Source organism: Salvelinus fontinalis, chromosome 36, assembly GCF_029448725.1.
Source record: "Salvelinus fontinalis isolate EN_2023a chromosome 36, ASM2944872v1, whole genome shotgun sequence".
Classification (NCBI taxonomy): domain Eukaryota; kingdom Metazoa; phylum Chordata; class Actinopteri; order Salmoniformes; family Salmonidae; genus Salvelinus; species Salvelinus fontinalis.
In genome coordinates, this window is record NC_074700.1 from 18,864,078 (window position 1) to 18,888,830 (window position 24,753).

Below are 24,753 nucleotides of genomic sequence, written 5' to 3' on the forward strand. Positions count from 1 at the left end.
AGTCACGTTTGTTGTTTTGTAGTTTGTAGTGTCTTGTTTGCTGTTTTTTCATTAAAAGATGGCTTATTTCCCTCAATCCGCATCTTGGTCCAATCCATGCTCCTTCTCGTCTAAGGGGGAGAACAACAATGACTGCCTTTACAGTTAGAGAGTTTTGTGGCAGGTGTAGGTCAGACTGAATGTCCAGCATGTCAACAAAAAGACCGACGGATACAACATCTAGAGGAAGAAAATAACAGATACCGAGCAGAACTGAGTGCTCTAAAGAACACAACTGATAATGTCAGTGAAGAAGACACACCTGAATTGGAAGACCATAGGCGACAACCCTTCTTAAGAGCAGAAGCGGGCAGAAATCATCAAAATGAGGTCCCTTGTTGCATTGAAATGAATTGTCTTTCTTCTTGTGGTGAGTATGGTATCAGAGAGAAACATTTACTGTACATATTGGTTCATTTCTAACACAATATAGAATATGAATGAGTAAAATACATTTAGATTTTAAATGCATAACTAAGCCATTCATATAGGTTCCTTCTAAATGCAAGAGATAAAATACACTTTTCCCCCTTCCTCTGTATCCCCTCCTGCCTATACCTTTATCCCCACTGGTCAAGGCTTCATCACCAAACACAGGATGGCTTTGGAGACCCGCCTGGGACGTTTGGATGGCATACTCTCGTATCTCCACGATCAAATGGTTCTGAATGATGAGGAGAGGGAAGAGGTGGTCAACCCACCCACCAAGAGCAGGACCAAACAGAACCAAACACTGCTGGACATGGTTGTACGTAAGGGAGATCATGCTCAAGAACACTTCTACCATGGTCTGAAAAAAGAAGACCCTTACCTGGTGAAGGACCTGGAAGAGAAGAAATCCCGACCAGAGCAGGCTGGTGTGTAATGAAGGATTCCGACCTGAACCATAATAGGACAACTCTCGCCAGTACTCCAGTTATGTTTGACATTATCTGTACTTCCTTCTGGATGAAGAACCTGTCGATGTCTAATGAGTAGGATTTACTTCAGAGACATTTGTCTGCAGACATGCAGTCAGAGGTGTAAAGCGTTTTTCAAAATATACTTTTCAGAAAAGACGATATTCCTCACATATGACAAGATAATTATGTCTTATCTTTAACGTGGAGAAGGCTATCTTTTAACTGTCTTAAATAGGCCCCCATGGTCTTAGGCAAGGTGATATGACCGTGCGAGGCTAACATTTAACAACCTCTACTACACAGGTTTTCTAACTGCACACAACAAGCTCAGGTAAAAGTAAATAACCTGATCAGGAAAACTCTGTGGTTGAAGCTTGACACCCCCAGGTGTCATAGTGGAGGATGGAAATTGTGGACAATATTGGGTTTTGACATTACACTTCAAATCAAAGTTTATTTGTCACGTGCGCTGAATACAACAGGTGTAGACCTTACAGTGAAATGCTTACTTACAGGCTCTAACCAATAGTGCAAAAAAGGTATTAGGTGAACAATAGGTAGGTAAAGAAATAAAACAACAGTAAAAAGACAGTGAAAAACAGTAGCGAGGCTATAAAAGTAGCGAGGCTACATACAGACACCGGTTAGTCAGGCTGATTGAGGTAGTGTGTACATGTAGATATGGTTAAAGTGACTACGCATATATGATGAACAGAGAGTAGCAGTAGCGTAAAAGATGGGTTGGCGGGTGGTGGGTGGGACACAATGCAGATAGCCTGGTTAGCCAATGTGCGGGAGCACTGGTTGGTCGCCCCAATTGAGGTAGTATGTACATGAATGTATAGTTAAAGTGGCAGGCAGCTTAGCCCCAGTGATGTACTGGGCCGTACGCACTACCCTTTGTAGCGCCTTGTGGTCAGAGGCCGAGCAATTGCCTTACCAGGCAGTGATGCAACCGGTCAGGATGCTCTCGATGTTGCAGCTGTAGAACCTTTTGAGGATCTCAGTACCCATGCCAAAAACATTTTGTTTCCTGAGGGGGAATAGGTTTTGTCGTGCCCTCTTCATGACTGTCTTGGTGTGTTTGGACCATTCTAGTTTGTTGGTGATGTGGACACCAAGGAACTTGAAGCTCTCAACCTGCTCCACTACAGCCCCGTTGATGAGAATGGGGGCGTGCTCGGTCCTCCTGCTTTACACTGTATAATCTTATGAGCCTCAATCTAAATGTCACAATGACTGCATTTTATAGTTGACACTTCATTTTGTATTTTGTTGTATCATGTATTTTCCTTCCATAGCCTATTCTGCTGTATGGCACTGAATTATTTATTTGTGATCAATAAAGCATTATACTGTATATATCTAGGTATGCAAATTATTTAATCAATTACAGTAAATGTTGGTCAATTTTGTCACTTTTATATTTTGTTGTATTATGTATTTTCTTCCATAGCCTATTCTGCTGTTTGACACTGAATTTCACAAAAATGACCAAGAAAGCATAATATATTTACTTAATTAACCATTCAGGTATGCAAAAATTGCTATCATTACTTTTGGGGTGTAAACTTTGGTCAGGGTTTATGGGTCATGAACCCAGTTTGAATACACGGGTTGGGGTCATTCTGAATTGAAGCAGAGAGGAAGAAGCGAAGCGAGAGGCTCCACTACCGTCAAAATCTATTACCGCAAGAATACAGACCAAGTAAACCAGACCATATAAACAGACCAAGTGGGGATTTTTTTTGTATAGAGATTTGGTCAACAAAAAATGGGATTACTAATTTGTGGGGCTTATTTGATGTAATTTAAGTTTCATAATGGTTAGGTTTTTAGAATGTATTCACATAAGTGGATGTACGTGGCATCTGGGCAACTTTGAGAAAAACGGTTCTATGTCAGAGTTGTGTTTGCCGTTCATGTGCATATCTGCCCTCTCATTGGCTAGAATGTTTCCACCTGATCTCGCTTCTTCCTGCCTGCCATTCCACTGTTGCGACAACGAATCTCATTGTTAGGGCAGAGACAACACCATCTCCTCATTAGAGTATGAAGGCAGTCAATTCAGGATGTCATTTGAATTTAAAATAAAATGGAACAACTTTTGAAATGAAGAGCTTCTACTTTTCTGTTCATTCATTGAAGTCATTGAAAATAGATGCAACTTTTTCAGTTATTGAATTGGAATTTCAGTGAACTTCCTGAATTGACTGCCTTCAATTCAAATTGTCTCCAACCCTGCTGAATTCAGCCTTTGTCTGTCTCTCTGTATTCTATTTGTTTGGTTAAGTGTTCCATCTGGATCTTTGATCATCGCAGTGTTCTGTTTGTCAAAGTGTTCTGTCTGGCTCTGTGTTCTGTTTGTCAAAGTGTTTTGTCTGGCTCTGTGTTCTGTTTGTCAAAGTGTTCTGTCTGGCTCTGTGTTCTGTTTGTCAAAGTGTTTTGTCTGGCTCTGTGTTGTTTGTCAAAGTGTTTTGTCTGGCTCTGTGTTGTTTGTCAAAGTGTTCTGTTTGTCAAAGTGTTCTGTCTGGCTCTGTGTTCTGTTTGTCAAAGTGTTTTGTCTGGCTCTGTGTTGTTTGTCAAAGTGTTCTGTTTGTCAAAGTGTTCTGTCTGGCTCTGTGTTCTGTTTGTCAAAGTGTTTTGTCTGGCTCTGTGTTGTTTGTCAAAGTGTTCTTTCTGGCTCTGTGTTGTTTGTCAACGTGTTCTTTCTGGCTCTGTGTTCTGTTTGTCAAAGTGTTTTGTCTGTGTGTTCTGTTTGTCAAAGTGTTCCTTCTGTCTGAATACCCTTATCTCTGGTCCTTGGCTCCATAAGCAGTAGTAAGTTCAGTATGCATGTAAATTCAATACCCAAACAGACCACTAGATGTCAGAGAAGATTGGAATGACGATCAGATTTCCCCAGGATCATCTGAGAGGAACAAGTGTGTTCCCCTGCACACAGACACATACACATACAAATGTTTGTGTGTTCCAGTCTGATCAAGGCAGGCTCGTACCTGACGTGGACGGAGCGTTTCACCACCGTAGGGTGGGGGGGCGGGGATATCTCTCAAGTGTAGACTGATTTGGACGGTGAAACCATTTGAATCATAGTTATCCTCCCTCTAAAATCATCTACAGGTGGCACCATTGACTTATGGCATCAGTATGTGTTAACCAGACACTGGTTTTGAAGTTTGCAACCGGGGCTACCTCATCACGTGACCATGACCGACTCATGTCCGCTACATTAGCGGCAGGTATAAACGGGGATTCAGAGAGGTGTATGGACAGGCCCAGCTCACCGTCAAGCCCTGATCAACACAGGAGACAGCACAGCTATACAGCAGAGCTACAGCCTGGTTACAGCCCAATTACAGCCTGGTTACAGCCCAATTACAGCCTGGTTACAGCCTAGCTGGCAACAGTTTAGAGATTGGGCTTGTTCTGTCGTTTTTGTTATTATACATGGATCATGTAGCTTCACAAAAGAGAAAACATTTTCTAACTATGAGTGTAGTTCGATGTAATAAACCGTTTAAAGAATGCGCTTGAATATTAATACATGGTTCAATATGATCATGTTGCATTACAATATATGTACATTTTAACCACAATATGCAACTTTTATTGAAGTTGAACGGTTAAATGTCATTGTTTTGTTTTCTCTTTTGACTTCTATGGAAGAAAAAAACATATATAATTAAAAAATATTAACATAAATATCACTGTACGTTATCAATTACTGTTTTTTTATCGCCATAGATACATATATACTTTTTGTCAATGTCCATCTTTTGAAATCAAATAAAATTCTTCTCGCGTTATCTTGTATGTCTTAATTGGATTTCTATTCAGTAAAATGGATTGATACATGCTGTCAAAATGATCATCCTCTACAGTTGTCAATTGTATACCTCTGCGCTAGTTTCCCATCTGCCCTCTTTACAAGCCTTGTGGTGAGACAGTCTCTCTTAAAGTAGCCTGGTTGATGTCAAAGTCCTCCAGACTAGCTTCTCTCTCTGTGTTTATTTTATTTTTATTTCACCTTTAGTTAACCAGGTAGGCTAGTTGAGAACAAGTTCTCATTTACAACTGCGACCTGGCCAAGATAAAGAAAAGCAGTGTGACACAAACAACAACATGTGGTCTGCACGTCAGCCAGGCTACTCTGTGTTGTTTGTCAAAGTGTTCTGTTTGTCAAAGTGTTCTGTCTGGCTCTGTGTTCTGTTTGTCAAAGTGTTTTGTCTGGCTCTGTGTTGTTTGTCAAAGTGTTTTGTCTGGCTCTGTGTTGTTTGTCTCAAACAGTATCCTCTTTTCCCCTCGAAGTGCCCATCAAAGGCTCTAAACCTAACCCTCATTCTAAACCTAACCCTTATTCTAAACCTAACCCTTATTCTAAACCTAACCTACTCTAACAGTATCCTCTTTTCACCCCCCCAGAGTGCCCATCAAAGGCCACCATGATATCAACGTCTTTCATGCTACAATCTCTATTGTGACAGACTTCTATTTATTATGCCACAATTTGAAAATGAGCCAGAAATATTTATGTTATATCTAGAAAATGAAGTATGATGAAAATAAGCATCTCAAAGTGAAAGTACAGTTTGTTACACAAGTAGCACAGCACTGTCTCTGTCTTCATGAAACATACCCTACAATGTGGTGAGACTGTTGGTCGATGTGTGTTCTTGCCCCTGCACGAAGATGCTTTGCAGACTTTTGCAGCCATTTCTGTATTAGAAGTCACTATTAGAAGACAGTAGAAAGCTATTCTAAACCAACTCTGGCCACGTATTTCTGAGGAACCAGTCTTAAACAAATGGTTCTATGTAGTGCCAAATAAGGGTTATTTGACTCTTAACGATGGCAGAACCCTTGTTGGTGCTCTACCTTTAAGGGTTCTGTAAAGAGCCATGCTCATAAGGTTCTAAATATAACCTTTATGGCACTATAAAGTCAATTAAAAAAAGGTTCTATGTAGCACTAAAAAGGGTTCTGCCATTGTTGCAAACATTTTTGGTGCTATACAGATCAATTTTTTAAAGATTATTGACAGATCGTTTATGGAGGATCTTTCTACAAAAAAATATACTTGAAGAACCACACAAGGTTTAAGAATGACTGATTGTGCAATTTTAACAAGATGCCATTACTTGCTGAAATCACATGCAAGATATGGCATAACACAACAGATTAGGTAAATTGGTATGAAACTCTTACTTCCGTTTGCTCAAAAAGAGCTGCCAGCAAACCACGCACCAAAATATTTGAATGAGTCGCCGCCCCTAGATTTTAATTATCACTAAAAGAGGAAATAAACAACCTTTTTCTGAACTGCAAAGAACCTTTGAGGTACTGAAAGGTCATTATGGTCCCACATATAACCATCTCCCTTACCAAAGAACCATTGAAGAACCCACTTTTTAAGTGTGCACAGAGAGGATTATTTAGCACTGAGTATATACAGTTGAAGTCGGAAGTTTACAAACACCTTAGCCAAATACATTTAAACTCAGTTTTTCACAATTCCTGACATTTAATCCTAGTAAAAATTCCCTGTCTTAGGTCAGTTAGGATCGCCACTTTATTTTAAGAATGTGAAATGTCAGAATAATAGTAGAGAGAATTATTTATTTCAGCTTTTATTTCTTTCATCACATTCCCAGTGGGTCAGAAGTTTACACACACTCAATTAGTATTTGGTAGCATTGTTTATGTAACGGCTTTCCTCCTCCGAAGAGGAGGAGCAGGGATTTGACCAAAACGCAGCGTTTGAATATGACATAATGAATTTATTTAACAAGACGAAGACGAAACGACATACACTTGATAAACTACAAAAACAACAAACGAAGTAGACAGACCTGGATGACGAACTCACATGAAACACGAAGAACGCATGAACAGGGAAAATGCCTACATAAAACGAACAAACAAACAAAACCGAAACAGTCCCATGTGGCGTAATATAACACATACACTGACACAGGAGACAACCACCCACAACAAACAATGTGAAACAACCTACCTTAATATGACTCTCAATTAGAGGAAACGCCAAACACCTGCCTCTAATTGAGAGCCATACCAGGCAACACTTAAACAAACATAGAAACAGAAAACATAGACTGCCCACCCAAACTCACGTCCTGACCAACTAACACATACAAAAACTAACAGAAACAGGTCAGGAACGTGACATAACCCCCCCCTTAAGGTGCGAACTCCGGGCGCACCAGCACAAAGTTTAGGGGAGGGTCTGGGTGGGCATCTGACCACGGTGGTGGCTCAGGCTCTGGACGAGGTCCCCACCCCACCATAGTCAATCCCAGCTTACTTCTCCCCCTCAGAATGGCCACCCTCCTATTCCACCCACCTAATATGAGGCAACACAAAATTAAGGGACAGCTCCGGGACAAGGTAGCTCAGGACAGAGAGGTAGGTCAGAATAGAGAGGTAGCTCAAGATAGAGAGGTAGCTCAGGATAGAGAGGTAGCTCAGGATAGAGGGGCAACTCCGGACAGAGACACAGCTCCGGACAGAGAGACAGCTCTGGACTGAGGGGCAGTTCTGGATACATGGCAGCTCTGGACGCTCATGGCTGGCTGACGGCTCTGGACGCTCATGGCTGGCTGACGGCTCTGGACGCTCATGGCTGGCTGACGGCTCTGGACGCTCCTGGCTGGCTGACGGCTCTGGACGCTCATGGCTGGCTGACGGCTCTGGACGCTCATGGCTGGCTGACGGCTCTGGCAGATCCAGTCTGGTTGGCGGCTCTGGCAGATCCAGTCTGGTTGGAGGCTCTGGCAGATCCAGTCTGGTTGGCGGCTCTGGCAGATCCAGTCTGGTTGGCGGCTCTGGCAGATCCAGTCTGGTTGGCGGCTCTGGCAGATCCAGTCTGGTTGGCGGCTCTGGCAGATCCAGTCTGGTTGGCGGCTCTGGCAGATCCAGTCTGGTTGGCGGCTCTGGCAGATCCTGTCTGGTTGGCGGTTCTGGCAGATCCTGACTGACGAATGGCTCTAGCGGCTCCTGACTGACTAACGGCTCTGACGGCTCGGGACAGATGGGCGGCTCTAATGGCTCGGGACAGACGGATGGCTCAGACGGCACTGGGTAGACGGATGGCTCAGACGGCACTGGGCAGACGGATGGCTCAGACGGCACTGGGCAGACGGATGGCTCAGACGGCACTGGGGAGACGGATGGCTCAGATGGCGCTGGTGAGACGGATGGCTCTGGCCGGATGAGACGCACTGTAGGCCTGGTGCGTGGTACAGGAACTGGAGGTACCGGGCTAAGGACACACACCTTCATGCTAGTGCGGGGAACAACAACAGGGCACACTGGACTCTCAATGCGCACTATAGGCCTTGCGTGTGGTACCGGAACTGGAGGTACCGGGCTGAGGGCACGCACATCAGAGCGAGTGCGGGGAGAAGGAACAGTGCGTACAGGGCTCCGGAGACGCACAGGTGCCTTAGTGCGTGGTGCCGGAACTGGAGGCACTGGGATGGAGACACGCACCATAGGGAGAGTGCGTGGAGTAGGAACAGCGCTCTGAAAACGCACTGGAAGCCTGGTGCGTGGTGTAGGCACTGGTGGTACTGGGCTGGGGCGGGGAGGTAGCGCTGGAAATACCTTACCGTGCACGCGTACTGGCTCCCTTGAGCACTGAGCCTGCCCAACCTTACCTGGTTGAATGCTCCCCGTCGCCTGACCAGTGCGGGGAGGTGGAATAACCAGCACCGGGCTATGTAGGCGAACCGGGGACACCATGCGTAAGGCTGGTGCCATGTATGCCGGCCCGAGGAGACGCACTGGAGACCAGACGTTTTGAGCCGGCATCATGGCACCTGGCTCAATGCCCAATCTAGCCCTACCAGTGCGGGGAGGTGGAATAACCGGCACCGGGCTATGCACACGTACAGGAGACACCGTGCGCTCTACTGCGTAACACGGTGTCTGCCCGTACTCCCGCTCTCCACGGTTAGCCTGGGAAGTGGACGCAGGTCTCCTACCTGCCCTTGGCCCACTACCTCTTAGGCCCACTGCCTCTTAGCCCCCACCCAAGAAATTTTTGGGGTTTCTTCTCGGGCTTTCTTGCTAGTCGCGTACCCTCATATCTCCCGTTTTGAGCTTGACTCTCCGGCTTCCAGCCACGTCTCAATGCTGCCTCCTCATACCACCGATCCTGGGCTCTCGCTGCTTCCATCTCCTCACGAGCGCGGCGATATTCCCCAATGTGAGCCCAGTGTCCTTTTCCCTCCAATACTTCATCCCATGTCCAGGATTCCTGTTTAGTGGACCACAGTACGTGGTCCCGCTGCTTGGTTCTGGAAAGGTGGGTGGTTCTGTAACGGTTTTCTTCCTCCTCTTCATCCGAAGAGGAGGAGCAAGGATTTGACCAAAACGCAGCGTTTGAATATGACATAATGAATTTATTTAACAAGACGAAGACGAAAGGACATACACTTGATAAACTACAAAAACAACAAACGACGTAGACAGACCTGGACGACGAACTCACATGAAACACGAAGAACGCATGAACAGGAAAATGCCTACATAAAACGAACAAACAAACAAAACCGAAACAGTCCCATGTGGCGTAATATAACACATACACTGACACAGGAGACAACCACCCACAACAAACAATGTGAAACAACCTACCTTAATATGACTCTCAATTAGAGGAAACGCCAAACACCTGCCTCTAATTGAGAGCCATACCAGGCAACCCTTAAACAAACATAGAAACAGAAAACATAGACTGCCCACCCAAACTCACGTCCTGACCAACTAACACATACAAAAACTAACAGAAACAGGTCAGGAACGTGACAGTTTAACTTGGGTCAAACGTTTCAGTTAGCCTTCCACAAGCTTCCCACAATAAGTTGGGTGAATTCTGGCCCATTCCTCTTGACAGAGCTGGTGTAACTGAGTCAGGTTTGTAGACCTCCTTGCTCGCACACGCTTTTTCAGTTCTGCCCACAAATTTTCTATAAGATTGAGGTCAGGGCTTTGTGATGGCCACTCCAATACCTTGACTTTGTTGTCCTCAAGCCATTTTGCCACAACTTTGGAAGTATGCTTGGGATCATTGTCCATTTGGAAGACCCATTTGTGACCAAGCTTTAACTTCCTGACTGATGTCTTGAGATGTTGCTTCAATATATCCACATAATTTTCCTGCCTCATGATGCCATCTATTTTGTGAAGTGCACCAGTCCCTCCTGCAGCAGAGCACCCCCACAACATGATGCTACCACCCCCGTGCTTCACAGTTAGGATGGTGTTCTTCAGCTTGCAAGCATCCCCCTTTTTCCTCCAAACATAATGATGGTCATTATGGCCAAACAGTTCTCTTTTTGTTTCATCAGACCAAAAGACATTTCTCCAAAAAGTACGATCTTTGTCCCCATGTGCAGTTGCACACCGTAGTCTGGCTTTTTATATGGTGGTTTTGGAGCAGTGGCTTCTTCCTTGCTGAGCCGCCTTTCAGGTTATGTCGATATAGGACTCGTTTTACTGTGGATATAAATAATTTTGTACCTGTTTCATCCAGCATCTTCACAAGGTCCTTTGCTGTTGTTCTGGGATTGATTTGCACTTTTTGCATCAAAGTATGTTCATCTCTAGGAGACAGAATGTGTCTCCTTCCTGAGCGGTATGATGGCTGCGTGGGCCCATGGTGTTTATACTTGCGTACTATGGTTTGTACAGATGAACGTTGTACCTTCAGGCATTTGGAAATTGCTCCCAAGGATGAACCAGACTTGTGGAGGTCTACAATTATTTTTCTGAGGTCTTGGCTGATTTCTTTTGATTTTCCCATGATGTCAAGCAAAGAGGCACTGAGTTTGAAGGTTGGCCTTGAAATACATTCACAGGTACACCTCCAATTGACTCAAATGATGTTAATTAGCCTATCAAAAGCTTCTAAAGCCAATTTTCCAAGCTGGTTTAAGGCACAGTCAACTTAGTGTATGTAAACTTCTGACTCTTCTGACTGAGTGAATTATAAGTGAAATAATCTGTCTGTAAACAATTGTTGGAAAAATGACTTGTGTCATGCACAAAGTAGGTGTCCTAACCGACGTGCCAAAACTATAGTTTGTTAACAAAACATTTGGGGAGTGGTTGACTCCAACCTAAGTGTATGTAAACTCCCGACTTCAACTCTATATTCTTCCATAAAGTTTAACAGAGTACACAATTTATTCTGCCAAAAATATATTCTTCCATAAAGCTTAACAGAGTATAGGATCTATTCGGCCGTAAATATAGTCTGCCATAAAGCTTTTGTATTCTGCCACGTAACTCAGATGGTTAATCAGCACACCTTCTTCTCTCCTACAGAAATCAACAGCGTCAGAAACAACACTCCATTGAGACTCTCTCCCCACATACCACCACTAGCACTTGATCACACTTTGTCTGGCACTGGAAGCTGTGCCACACTGCAACCCCTCTGCTGGCTTGCCTCTGAAGCGGGGTTGGCCAGGTTGGGCATTGGAGGGTAGACAACAACCAGAACAAATGGAGTTGGAGTGCCAGTAGGGGGCACTGTTCCCTCTGGTCCAAAGAGACTTCAATCAATGAGTCAGGACAGTGATGGGGACACTGCCCTAGAAAGTGGCTGTCCTTTTAATGTGTTTATTATATGTATGTATTTATATTTTTTATATATACAGTATAGATTAAGGAATAATGTAATTGTATTTTTGATATAAAACCTGTCTTTGATATATATTTTTTCAAATAAAACAAACAATTATAGGACATAGATTACTTGTTTTCTCAACAATGTGTACTTTCTCAACAATGTGTACTCAACAATGTGTACTTGGATATATACATATCACACCTTGAGCACTGCACTATGATTGTATTGTTGGTCAAATGTAGTTTATTTAATTAAACTTTTAATTAAACAGTATATCTGTTTTGCCAAGTTTGTCTCTACGCCATAACATAACATAGCATCAGCTTTCATACCCTATATGCCATGCTCTACCAGACTGTACCATATATACACTGACTGTACAAAACATTAGGAACACATTCCTAATATTGAGCTGGACCACCTTTTGCCCTCAGAACATACTCAATTCATCAGAGGCATGGACTCTACAAGGTATGTTCATCTCTAGGAGACAGAACGCGTCTCCTTCCTGAGCGGTATGACGGCTGCGTGGTCCCATGGTGTTTATACATGCGTACTATTGTTTGTACAGATGAACGTGGTACCTTCAGGCGTTTAGAAATTGCTCTCAAGGATAAACCAGACTTGTGGAGGTCTACAATAGTTTTCCTGAGGTCTTGGGTGATTTCTTTTGACATTCCCATGATGTCAAGCAAAGAGGCACTGAGTTTGAAGGTAGGCCTTGAAATACATCCACAGGTACACCTCCAATTGACTCAAATGGTGTCAATTAGCCTATCAGAAGCTTCTAAAGCCATGACATCATTTTCTGGAATTGTCCAAGCTGTTTAAAGGCACAGTCAACTTAGTGTATGTAAACTTCTGACCCACTGGAATTGTGATACAGTGAATTATCAGTGAAATAGTCTGTAAACAATTGTTTGAAAAATAACTTGTGTCATGAACAAAGTAGATGTTCTAACCGACTTGCCAAAACTCTAGTTTGTTTACAATAAATGTTTGGAGTGGTTGAAAAACTAGTTATAATGACTCCAACCTAAGTGTATGTAAACTTACGACTTCAACTGTATATATACTTATTGTGGGAAGCTTGTGGAAGGCTACACGAACCGTTTGAACCAAGTTGAACAATTTAAAGGCAATGCTACAAAATACTAATTGAGTGTATGTAAACTGAAATAAATAAAATCTGAAATAAATCATTCTCTTTAATATTTTTCTGACATTTCACATTCTTTAAATAAAGTGGTAATACTAACTGAACTAAGACAGGGGATTTTTACTAGGATTAAATGTCAGGAATTGTGAAAAACTGAGTTGAAATGTATATATAATAGTGAGAGTTATAGGGATATATAGGGAGAGGGATATGTTGGCATATGCAGACAACACAGTTTGAAAAAGTTAAACCACGCCCTTCCTTCGTCATAGCAGAACACCGTCAGACACAGCTGAACAGATTGTGCAGATGCGTGTTGAATATCCGTCATAAAACATTGCTTTAAAAAACTTCATGAAGTTTTGAGTTAATGTTCTGTTTTAGTAGAGAATACTTGTCTTCATGAGAAGATGGCTTCATTGTCTGGTGAGTGCCTGTTAATTGTGTTGAACAGATAATTAAATAGAACATATCTTATATAACATTATGGGGTGTTTTCCCAGACAGAGGGTGTTGTTTTGTTGTCATATTGTCAACAAAGCGTCATGAGAGAATTATTATGCTAAGTTTTCAAACTACCGGTTGTTTGTTTGGGAAGATGTATAAAGTGATCTGTGCATTTGAAAAACAGCATAAATACACCAATTTCACTTTTGCATGTAAAATCACCACTGTATAGTTAGTTCTATTTTTTAAAGGGATCCACTATGGCAACAAGCCAAAGAACCATTATTTGGTACTATATACAGTCAAGCATTATTGTGTGTAAGAAGATGCAATGTGTGTGATAATTACAATCTAGCGGCAGCAGGAGGCTTAAAAGCATTGGGCCAGTAACCGAAAGGTCGCTGGTTAGAATCCCCGAGCCGACTAGGTGAAAAACAGATGTTCCCTTGAGGAAGTAACTTAACACTACTAGCTCCTGTAAGTCATTCTGTATAAGGGTGTCGGCTAAAATTGTCACAATCGTTATGAGACGAATGAGTGGACCAAGGCGCAGCGTGGAAAAAATACATTTTCTTTTAATGAAGAAAAACAAACACTTACTAAACGAACAAAAAACAAACGATCGTGAAGCTAAAACGAACTAAGTGCACACATGCAACATAGAACATAGACAGATCTGAACATGTGAACTTACATAAACACGAAGAAGGCACGAACAGACTAACCAAACGAACGAAACCAAAACAGTCCCGTGTGGTGCCACAGACACAGGAACAATCACCCACAAACAAACAGTGAGAACAGCCTACCTAAATATGGTTCTCAATCAGAGGAAACGTAAAACACCTGTCCCTGATTGAGAACCATATCAGGCCAATAGACAAATAACCTAAACATAGAAACACATAACATAGAATGCCCACCCCAACTCACGCCCTGACCAACTAAACACATACAAAAACAAGGAAAACAGGTCAGGAACGTGACAAATGTCAACAAAAACAAGTACTTCTTTGTGTGTGAATGAATTGGGCAGTGAGACATGTTTTTTTTGTCCAACCAGATCTGCAAGAAAGTTCTAGTGTATTCCCTCTGTCCTTCGACTGATGTTGAATGTATACAAAGATTTAAAAATCTTTGATATAGATGTTCCTAGTGTTTACTTTTTATAAACATTTAACTCAACAGGTTAATACATTTTTTATGTACTGTAGATACTTTGAAAATGTTCCATGCAACATCTTCCAGCGTTTAATCTCAAGGGTATTTCATCTCAACAGCTATAAACTAAATTTTATCACACAACTCTAACAATTCTGTTTGGTTTTATGGCTGTCATATAACCAAGGTCAGTGGTACTGTATGACAAGTCAGGTAATTACGGGGTTCTACAGAGAGAACAAGAGAGACAATGGCTGTGTTTCATTCCAGGAAGATGTTCCCTCCCCTATGCTCTCATCACCTCCTCTTCACAGACTGGATATGCCAAAACAAAGTTGTCTCAGATCTGTGAAGTGGAGTGAAGAACGAGGGCATAGTGAAGTAAAGATTTTCCTGGAATGAAACACAGCCAACACCTGCATGGAACACTGAGAATCTAAACATACTTTGTTTACATACTTCAGAACTAGTTGAGTTCAAACTCTAATGGAAAGAATGTATGATGTCTACGCGGACCATCCCAAGGGGAAAACTGAACAAAACTATATATGTAGAGAGAGAGAGATTTAATTCTGGAACACGCAGACACATTACATTTTCAAAAGCCACGCAAATCCTACCTCATAACCGATAACCTTGATACACAGCTGACCAGATTGTAGCTCACTGTGGAATATCCATCATAAAAATCTAATTCAGTTTTACCTTCACGTTCTGTCATTTGAGGAGAGGATACTGACTTCTAGACTATGGAGTCCTTGACTAGAGGAACTAGGTTAAGATTGTTTTCACCTGCGTTTTTTTAGAAGTCTGGGATGGACAACAAATATTTAATTTTCAGAAAGCTGAAAAATAGGCTTTTTAGGTGAGCTCTGATGCCGCCCTATGATAAGTAGTTCCCACTTTGTCAAAGGCAGGGACACAAAATAATTATCGTGTCCATTCCCAGCGCCTCTCCAGGGTGCTGTTAGAGAGACACATCTCTGCAGTGTTCCACCAACGTTCATTGAACAACATGATCTAACATAAATCATGTAGCAGATAGAGAATATGGTAGAAAGGGTATGTGGCCTTTTCTCTATCCTGCAGGCTGGAGATAAAAATGTATGACAATATAATGAGACAGAAACGTTTTACATCATGCAGGTTTCCGATTATATAGGCAAACCAAAATGGCGCCCAATTAAATAAAAAATGTGCTGACATGTTAACAAACAACATATCCTAAAAGCAGGACAGGTCAAAGTAAAATGGACAATATGAATGAACAATCAGGCTACTCACAACTGCTGTGTACGAGTTTCATCTCATGGGCTAAATTGTCATGATCAGTGGTTTCAAGTTTGTATCTGTCAATTTTTTACGAGCTGATCATAGTGAAAAATAAAATACTTCTGCATTTCCCGCTGTGTAAACACATTGCAAATAGGCTCCTGCTGATAAAGTTGGGTAGCTGATATTTAGAGCTTAAATCGCCAAATTGATTAGTCACAGGAATCAGGACTAATAAAACCAACACAATGGCCTGTTTTACAAACGGTGGGCCTACCACATGGATGGGCATTCACAAATTTCCATTGCAGGTGATATGGTAGGCTACACCCCAATATTCACGCTGACGTCGGTCAGTTATATTTGTATCCAGACCGGCCATATTTTTGGGGGGTATTTTACAAATGGTAGGCCTACCACATAGATGGGATTCCTAAAATTACATTTCAGGTGACACTGTCCCCTGGGGGCTGATTGGTGTCACACTAACACATCTGAAACCAATTATCAACTAATCATGATCTTCAGTTGAGAATGCAATTAATTTAATCAGCTATGTTGATTAGGGACGGGAAAAAGTGTGACACCACTCGGGCCCCCAAGGACTGCAGTTGCTCATCCTTGCTGTATACCTCGGTAATCAAAGACCGAAGCTGACGACTTGGGGACATCTTTTTTCTGCCCTGTCTGGGCTTGTTTTTTTGTTGCAATCCAGACCAGCCTTGATTTACACATCCACAGATGTTGTTTTTCGGTCCAGTTCAGACCAAATCTGAACCAATCATAGACGTCTATAAATTACATATTTTCAACTTTCATTCAGAACCAAAAATAAATCTGATTTCAACTTCAAGAGAATACATCTCTTCACCTTTCACTCTGAACCTACATTGAATACCTCCAATATCTGGGACAAAACATATTGTCACGTCCAGAGTTCTTATGTGTGTTGCTTGTTTTAGTGTTGGTCAGGACGTGAGCTGGGTGGGCATTCTATGTTGTGTGTCTAGTTTGTCTGTTTCTGTGTTCAGCCTAATATGGTTCTCAATCAGAGGCAGCTGTCAATCGTTGTCCCTGATTGAGAATCATATATAGGTGGCTTGTTTTGTGTTGGGGATTGTGGGTGGTTGTCTTCTGTCTTTGTGTTCTGCACCAGATAGGACTGTTTTCGGTTTTCACATTTATTGTTTTGTTGTTTGTAGTGTTCTCATATTCTTTATTCAATTATGTTGAACACTAGCCGCGCTGCGTTTTGGTCCTCTCTTTCATCCCAGGAAGAAAACCATAACACATATTATAGATATTATCTGACTATTCTTGTAGGGGAGGCAATATTTTTGTCTGGCCAAGACCGGCCCTTGTTAGCAAACACACATACAATGCAGATAAATTCTTCACATTCATTGTTTTACACAAACTCTTATCATAGTACAGGCAAACCATGGATGACACACATGGCTGACCTTGGGACTATAATAAGATTGTTTATGTAAATTCTAGGGTTCCACATAAAACCATCACCCTTACCAAAGAAACATTTAAGAACATTATTTTCGAAGTGTGTACAGGCAGAACAAGAAAGACAGCGGCCGTGTTCGAGAGAATCAAAACCGCAATGAATCAAATTTTGACTGACTACAAATAATGAGTTGTTTTTTATGACGCAAGGAGATCTGTAGATCCGTCAATCAGCTGCAGACGTTTTGATTCTCTCGAAGACGTTACACGGTCGATGGCTGTGCATTATTGCAGGAAGATATTCCATTCCCTCTGCTTTCGTTCACTACCATTCTTCATCTACGAGTTTACTTTTAAACAAAGTTGACTTTGATCATATTGCTGTATGACGTTTACGGGGATAGCTAGATAGAGAGAGGAATATGCAAGGTTGTTTCTCACGAACGCACAGAGATTTTGGCACAACAGGCTAAACCACATTATCCACGCCCTTCAGTCCAACCTTTAGACACAGCCGAACAGATTGTACAGATGACTGTGGAACGTCATGAAGTCTTATGTTCATGTTCTGTCATTTGAGCAGAGGATATTTGTCTTCATGAGAAGATGGCTTCATTTTGTGGTGAGTGCCTGTTGATTTTGTTGACCAGATAACTAAATAGAACATATTTTACATAACATTATGGGGCAGAGCTTTAATTAGATCAGGACTAGGCTAATTCTGCCACTATTCAGATGATTAACTTCTAGACTATGGAGTCCTTGACTAGAGGAACTAGTTACAGATGGTTATTACCTGAGGTTGTTTTAGAAGTCTGGGAAGGACTACAAATATTTAAGTGTCAGGGCGGAACAGTGTCAGGTTCTAGGTCTGGGTTGGACAGGCAGAGTGAAGTCATCAGACAATCATCAGACAAACATACAAACCAAACCAAGAAAGCAAAAAGGGGAAGAGGAAGTGATGCAGCCCAGGAGGCAGGTGTCCAGTTTCTTGAAGATCTCACTTCAGCTCAAACAACCCACAAAAATAAATGGTTTGTGGCAAGAATGTACAATAATTTAAGACAAAAAGAACAAAGTGTTGAATCTTGCATTGTTTTTATACAGTATTAGCCCATACTGTACAACCTTGTGCCATGGAATCGGAATATAAAAAATGCTAACCAATATCCTGTTATTATTCGGCATACTCAAGAATTCTGTTTTTGAATTGACACATTTAAACATTGTATCCCGTTTACAATAACCCAAAAAAGATTGTATCCCCATTATGAGAAACCCGGATAAGATGCCTGGAATATGCTGATCTTAGACGAGATACTGTTGCATGTAAACATCTTATCCCGTTTACTGTTGTTTTTCGTGGTCTGCGCAGGTTCAGTTTCACATATCATGGGTGTTGTGTAATCTTGTTTTCATCTGATTGTCAAACAAATCACAAACAAATGAAGATTACCTGCACAGTTCGATCCATCATAATTTATTAATTTATTTTGCTGATACTCCGTACTTGACAGTATAGAATGCTGGCTACATTCGTCCCTAATTTAGACAACTTTCTGCTTATAATTTCTGACATTTTCTGACATTTGTCAAGTGTAGTTAGATAGGCCTACATGTCATAACTTGTTGCCCCAAAATACTAAATGAAGTAGTGCTCCTCAGAATAATGTCTTACGTTGATAGAATGAATGCATTAGTAATCCAGTTAACACCAGTAAAGTTGTCTGTTTTATTTAAAGACCAGGGAGAAAATGCAATAACTCCAAAACAGTGTAAAGATCGGTCCTGTGCAAAATGTCCAAATGTCATCAGTTTGACTGGTTTTAAGGAAATTAAATTCTGAGAAAACAATAAAACACATTTATGATAAGACTTCAGTTCGTCTTGGGTACATCATTTATGTGGTTGAAATACTGTCTGCGGCATAACAGAGTCAAAGATAACACAGTACTGTCTGCTGGTCTAACAGAGTCAAAGATAACACAATACTGTCTGCTGGTCTAACAGAGTCAAAGATAACACAATACTGTCTGCTGGTCTAACAGAGTCAAAGATAACACAATACTGTCTGCTGGTCTAACATAGTCAAAGATAACACAGTACTGTCTGCTGGTCTAACAGAGTCAAAGATAACACAATACTGTCTGCTGGTCTAACAGAGTCAAAGATAACACAGTACTGTCTGCTGGTCTAACAGAGTCAAAGATAACACAGTACTGTCTGCTGGTCTAACAGAGTCAAAGATAACACAATACTGTCTGCTGGTCTAACAGAGTCAAAGATAACACAATACTGTCTGCTGGCCTAACAGAGTCAAATAACACAGTACTGTCTGCTGGTCTAACAGAGTCAAAGATAACACAGTACTGTCTGCTGGCCTAACAGAGTCAAAGATAACACAATACTGTCTGCTGGTCTAACAGAGTCAAAGATAACACAGTACTGTCTGCTGGCCTAACAGAGTCAAAGATAACACAGTACTGTCTGCTGGTCTAACAGAGTCAAAGATAACACAGTACTGTCTGCTGGTCTAACAGAGTCAAAGATAACACAGTACTGTCTGCTGGTCTAACAGAGTCAAAGATAACACAGTACTGTCTGCTGGCCTAACAGAGTCAAAGATAACATGTTACATGAGCATTAGCATTTTGTCAAGAGATGCTGAAAAAAATCAATCATATTTCTCCACTCCTGTTCCCAAGACCAAATGAACATTTGTTGTATAATTTCACTGCAATGCATAATTCTGCAGGAGTTAATATTATATTATGCTTCATGTGAGAGGTTATAGGCCGACAGTCAGTGTCCAGATTTACGTTACTATTCCATTTAACCCATATGAACTTAAATGGGGAATATTCTGTTTATTCATGGACACAGTTGATACACATGAGTGGGATATCAAAGGTGCATATAAACAGCTTATCCCAAATCAGACCTTAAGCAGGATATGAGCTACTATCCAGAATACTGTGTGCATGTAAACGTGGTCAATGATTATGCAACAACATTTAACTGCTGTGGGGAATATCTCAGCATCAGGTTGGTTTGGTGCTGTATCATGTATAAAGGCACAGAGGAGATGACTGACTATAATTCTAAAGTTTTCTTGACTAACTGTCAATAATCATTTCTATTCTCTCCCAGGATTAACATAACATGGAGAAAAAACAGATTACCATTGTCATCGATTCAAATACCGGTAGAAGCTGCAGCCAAACATTAACACAGTGGTTTTGAATTCATTGGGAGTCCTACATTTCAGTGGCTGAAATGGGATGTGGATCAAGTGGTAGGTTTCTTTACTTAGTTGCCACCAACATGTTCATTTGTTTGTTCATTTATATATGAAAGGTAATTCTACTCTGTCCTCTCCATAGCCTCTGAAAGCAATCCATTGTTTGTAGAGGATGAGTCCGAAGGCGGTATGTTATTTTAACTTATTACTGACTTATTACAGACTTATTATTGACTTACTATTTCCTTATTACTGACGTATTACTGACTTATTATTGACTTAATCATAATATTCTTTCATTTCTTTAGAAAACACTTTCTAAAATAAAATTTAACACAATTTTTACCCTTTACCCTGTCACCAACAGTTGTCATTTTTGAAGAACTCGATTTTGTGCTTATTGGTTGCCATGGGGCTGGAAAGAATACAGCAGGAAACATCATCCTGAACAAAAAGGAATTCAATTACTGGACATCATGGAGAAAACAAGCTGTGAAGAAAGAGACTAAGCTAGGCAGTCGTAAAATTACTGTGATCCGCACTCCAGGTTGGTCTGGACAATTAAGTAATGAGACAAAACAGCAGATTCTAAAATCTGTCCAGTCCTCATTTACAGGTGGACCTAACGCTATCCTCTTGGTTATTAGAATCGGTTGTACAGACTCTCTAAAACCGACTCTATCTAATTTCATGAATGAGGAAGGAGAGAGGAGCAGATATGAAGATACATTTATCGAAAGAGCATTGAATAATACAGTGGTGCTGTTCACAAATGAGGAAGAATTGGACAAATTGCATCTAACTATTGAGAAATACATTACTGACTATAACCTTGAAGGGTTGATAGAGAAATGTGAAGGAAGGTATTGTGTTCTTTCTGACAAAAAGTCACATAAGGTTCAGAATTCAAAGCTGATCAAGCAATTAGAGGAAATGATATCTGAAAACAGACATGAGAATTTCCAGGTGGAAGAGGCACATTGGAGAAGATAGTGGAGAAGAAGACAACTCTAATAACAAACCTTGAAAAAACGATTGCAAAACTTGAGGAAAAGATGCGTAGTTGTAAGATTGAGACTTGGAATCCTGTGAGAGGGAGATAGAAAAACTGCAGAAGACCATTAAGCAGAAGAATAAAGAACTGCAAGAAGTAAAGGCTTGTATTAAACAGTTACATCCCAAAGTCAGAACAGATAATCAGACACAGACAGAAGAGGACAACGATCCACAACTCCTGCGATACGAAGCAATAAATAAGGACAACCGGATCGAAGAGTTGAGTGGAATTAAAGCACAGTTGGAAAAAGAGTTGAGGACAGCTGAAGAAGAGTTGAAGCGCACTGAAGGAAAGTGGAGGAGAACTGAAGAAGAGTTGAAGAGAACTAATGCAGAGTTGGAAGAACAGCTGAGGACAGCTGAAGAAGAGTTGAGAAGAACTAAAGAAGAGTTGGAAAAAGCGAAGAAAGCGGAAGGGTCAAAGAAAACAACTGAACTTTTTAAAAAACGATATAAAGAGTTGAACAGGAAGTTTCCTACCTCTTATTGTAACGAAGAAACACATAAGAAGAATATCAAGATAGATAGGCCATATGAAATGACTCAACGGTCCTTTATTGGTAAGTATGCAAAAATTATTTAAATTCTCAGTTGTTCTGGTAGAGGCAGAACAAGCCTCCACATATTTTTTATTCAACAATAGAAATAGAAGAAAAAAAACATTTCAGGTTGTTGCCCCTCTTCTTGATTTCACCCCTGTAGCCTCTTCAGCCAACCCTTCTACTCCCACTGGTCAAGCCTTTATCACTAAACACAAGACGGAGTTGGTGAACCGACTGGGACTCTTGTCGCCCATACTTATGCGTCTCCAGGTTCAAAGAGTTCTGAGCCAAGAGGAGATGGAGGAGGTGGAAAGTAAACCCACCAGGTCCAAACAGAATCTAGCCTTGCTCAACATGGTTGTGCCGAAGGGAGCTGTCGCCCAAGAGTACTTCTACCAAGCCCTGAGAGAATCAGACCTTTTGTTGGTGGAGGATCTGTGCAATTGTCGTAAATAGGACCCCAGGTCTCAGGCAAGATGACGTGACTGAGTAAGGCCTAATGTGTACCAAACAACGTCTAAACACAACATGCGGACACACATTTATCTTGCTCTCTCATTAATTTCAGTTGACTTAATGTGTATGGTATTACTAAGGTTGCAAAGGGAGGGTATATTACTGGTAACTTTCAAAGTTTACCAGTAAACTACCAGAATGTTGGTAACTTTCCAATCTCTAAATTATGTCCCGAGGGCAAGATTCATGTCAATAAACGTCAACCTGCTATTTTATCTTGAACCATATAATCTATCAACTAGAAACTCATGGACAATATAGACACATATATAAAATGTAAACTATATATGATTTTTTTATTTATTCAAGTATAAATTACGGAAGTTACATTAGATTACCATTGATTAATTGTCAATTACCAAAAATCAAGAAAATTCAGGTTACTTTAGGAAATGACTGGTAGCTGTGCAACCCTAGGTAGTATCTGCATTTATTAGCTCTACCTGAGAGAAACAGACTGTGGAAAGATCTGGAAGAGCCAGAGCTGGTTGGTGTGTAATAACGTGTTCCAACATCACATAGGACAGGACATCATGCCCTCTCACCAGTGAAATGCTGCAGTTATAAGTTATCTGTGCTGTCTACCGGACAAAGAGCCTGTCAATTTCTAAGAAGAGGGGTTAACTTGAGACAGTTATCTTCGGACATGCATTCAGAGGGGTGAAGCATTTGACAAAATATACTCTTCAGAAAGGACAATATTCCTCAACATGACAAGTTAATTATGTATTATCTTTTACTGTACATGATCTGTCTGCAGCATTGTAAATGTTTAACTGTCTTGGATAGCCCCCCAGGTCTCAGGGAAGTTGACTTGACTGTGAAAAGCTTATGTATAACAATCTCTGCTACACAGGTGTACTAACTGAACACAATCAGCTCAGGGTAGGTAAATAACCTGATCAGAAAAACTTTGTGGATGAAGCTTGACACCCCCTGGTGTTATGGTGGAAGGACATTGTGGACAATGTTGTTTTTTTAATCTTACTCTTTACACCAGGGATCATCAACTAGATTCAGCAGCAAGACCATTTTCTTGTTGAGTGGATGGTGCGTGTGGCCGGAACATAATCACAAATAATTGTAGACTGCAAATTGACTGCAAGAAGCCCAAACAGATATAAGGTTTGACTAAACATAGTAATTTCAAACCTGGCTTACATTTGTTCACGATCACGTTTCTCTCTATTATGCATGGGAATACTTGGGAACAGATTTCTTAAATTAAAATCACATGGAGCTGATTTCCTGGTGTTTTTACAGTCTTTTGTGTCCAATGAATTTAAAATAGAATAAAAACAGTTGGGGGTTTTTTGCTCAGAAAAATTGGCGGGCCAAATTAGCCAAATTCATCCCGCGGGCCTCAGTTGGGGAACCCTGCTTTACACTGCATAATCTTTTGAGCCTTAATCCAAATCTCAAAATAGTGTCACGGATTCCCCTGGTACTGCTGCTCATTCCGTTCACCAGTTCCGGAGGTCTACGTCACCATCCTCTAGGCACTTGTTATTATGGGTCTCGTCCTGTGTATTTATTAGAGGTTTTACCTCGCTCTTTTGTTTGGGTTACATCCCTGTGTTTTTGTATACGAGTTTGTTTTGGGCTTCGTCCCCGTGCCTTTTCATGGCAGGTTGTATATTTTGGGAGGAGTATTTAAAAACCCCTATTACGAATTATTGCGCCTGTCTCCAATCATTTATACAATGTGACAAATAGCTGTATGTTTCAACTTTATTATTCTGGCACTAACACTTGCAGTTGTCTTTTATTACTAGCACTGATTTCACTGATAGCAGCTTTATACATTTTTACTTGCAGTGACTGATATCTTACCTACCTTAGATGAATTTACTGACTGCATGTCTCTCTGGAGAAGAGGCCTGCTAAATGACCTAAATGAAAATAAATATGAACGTCTGTTACTGTATTTTATATTTTGTTGGTTTGGTTTATGCCCCCTTTCTGATTTTCTCTATTTTTGCATATTTGTGATACTGAATGCTATCAGATCTTCAACCAAAACCTAATATTAGATCAAGTGAACCTGAGTTTACAAATAAAAAACAAAAAAAACATCTACTTATTTTATCTATTTACTTAACAAAGTTACGCAAAACCCAGCTTCTTACTGTGGAATGCAGTGTTTGGTTTTCGCCAGACATAATGAGACCCATCTTGTCCAAAAAGTTGACTTGTTTGCCAAATGCACCTGGAAGCACCTGGATGGACAGATAAGTTAAAGATATAACTTTTTGGACGGTAGCGGTGCCATTATGCCTGGCGAAAACCAAACACTACAT

The 24,753-nt window shown here is 41.1% G+C and overlaps 1 protein-coding gene across 1 annotated transcript; it reads left to right on the forward strand.

Moving 5' to 3' along the window:
* Positions 1–637: 637 nt before the first annotated feature.
* On the forward strand, positions 638–24,456 carry LOC129835460 (chromosome partition protein Smc-like). Its single transcript, XM_055901097.1, has 4 exons — positions 638–896; positions 9,218–9,270; positions 21,433–21,955; positions 22,098–24,456. The coding sequence occupies exons 1-4, from the start codon at positions 638–640 to the stop codon at positions 22,391–22,393; spliced, it is 1,131 nt and encodes a 376-aa protein (XP_055757072.1). The 3' UTR covers positions 22,394–24,456.
* The last annotated feature ends 297 nt before the right edge of the window (positions 24,457–24,753 follow it).

Coding starts and splice junctions, on each gene's coding strand:
- LOC129835460 (XM_055901097.1), top strand. CDS start 638: ATGGCTTTGGAGACCCGCCTGGGACGTTTGGATGGCATACTCTCGTAT. Junction 897..9,217: donor ATCCCGACCAGAGCAGGCTG/GTGTGTAATGAA, acceptor TCCCATGTCCAG/GATTCCTGTTTAGTGGACCA. Junction 21,956..22,097: donor GACTCAACGGTCCTTTATTG/GTAAGTATGCAA, acceptor TCACCCCTGTAG/CCTCTTCAGCCAACCCTTCT.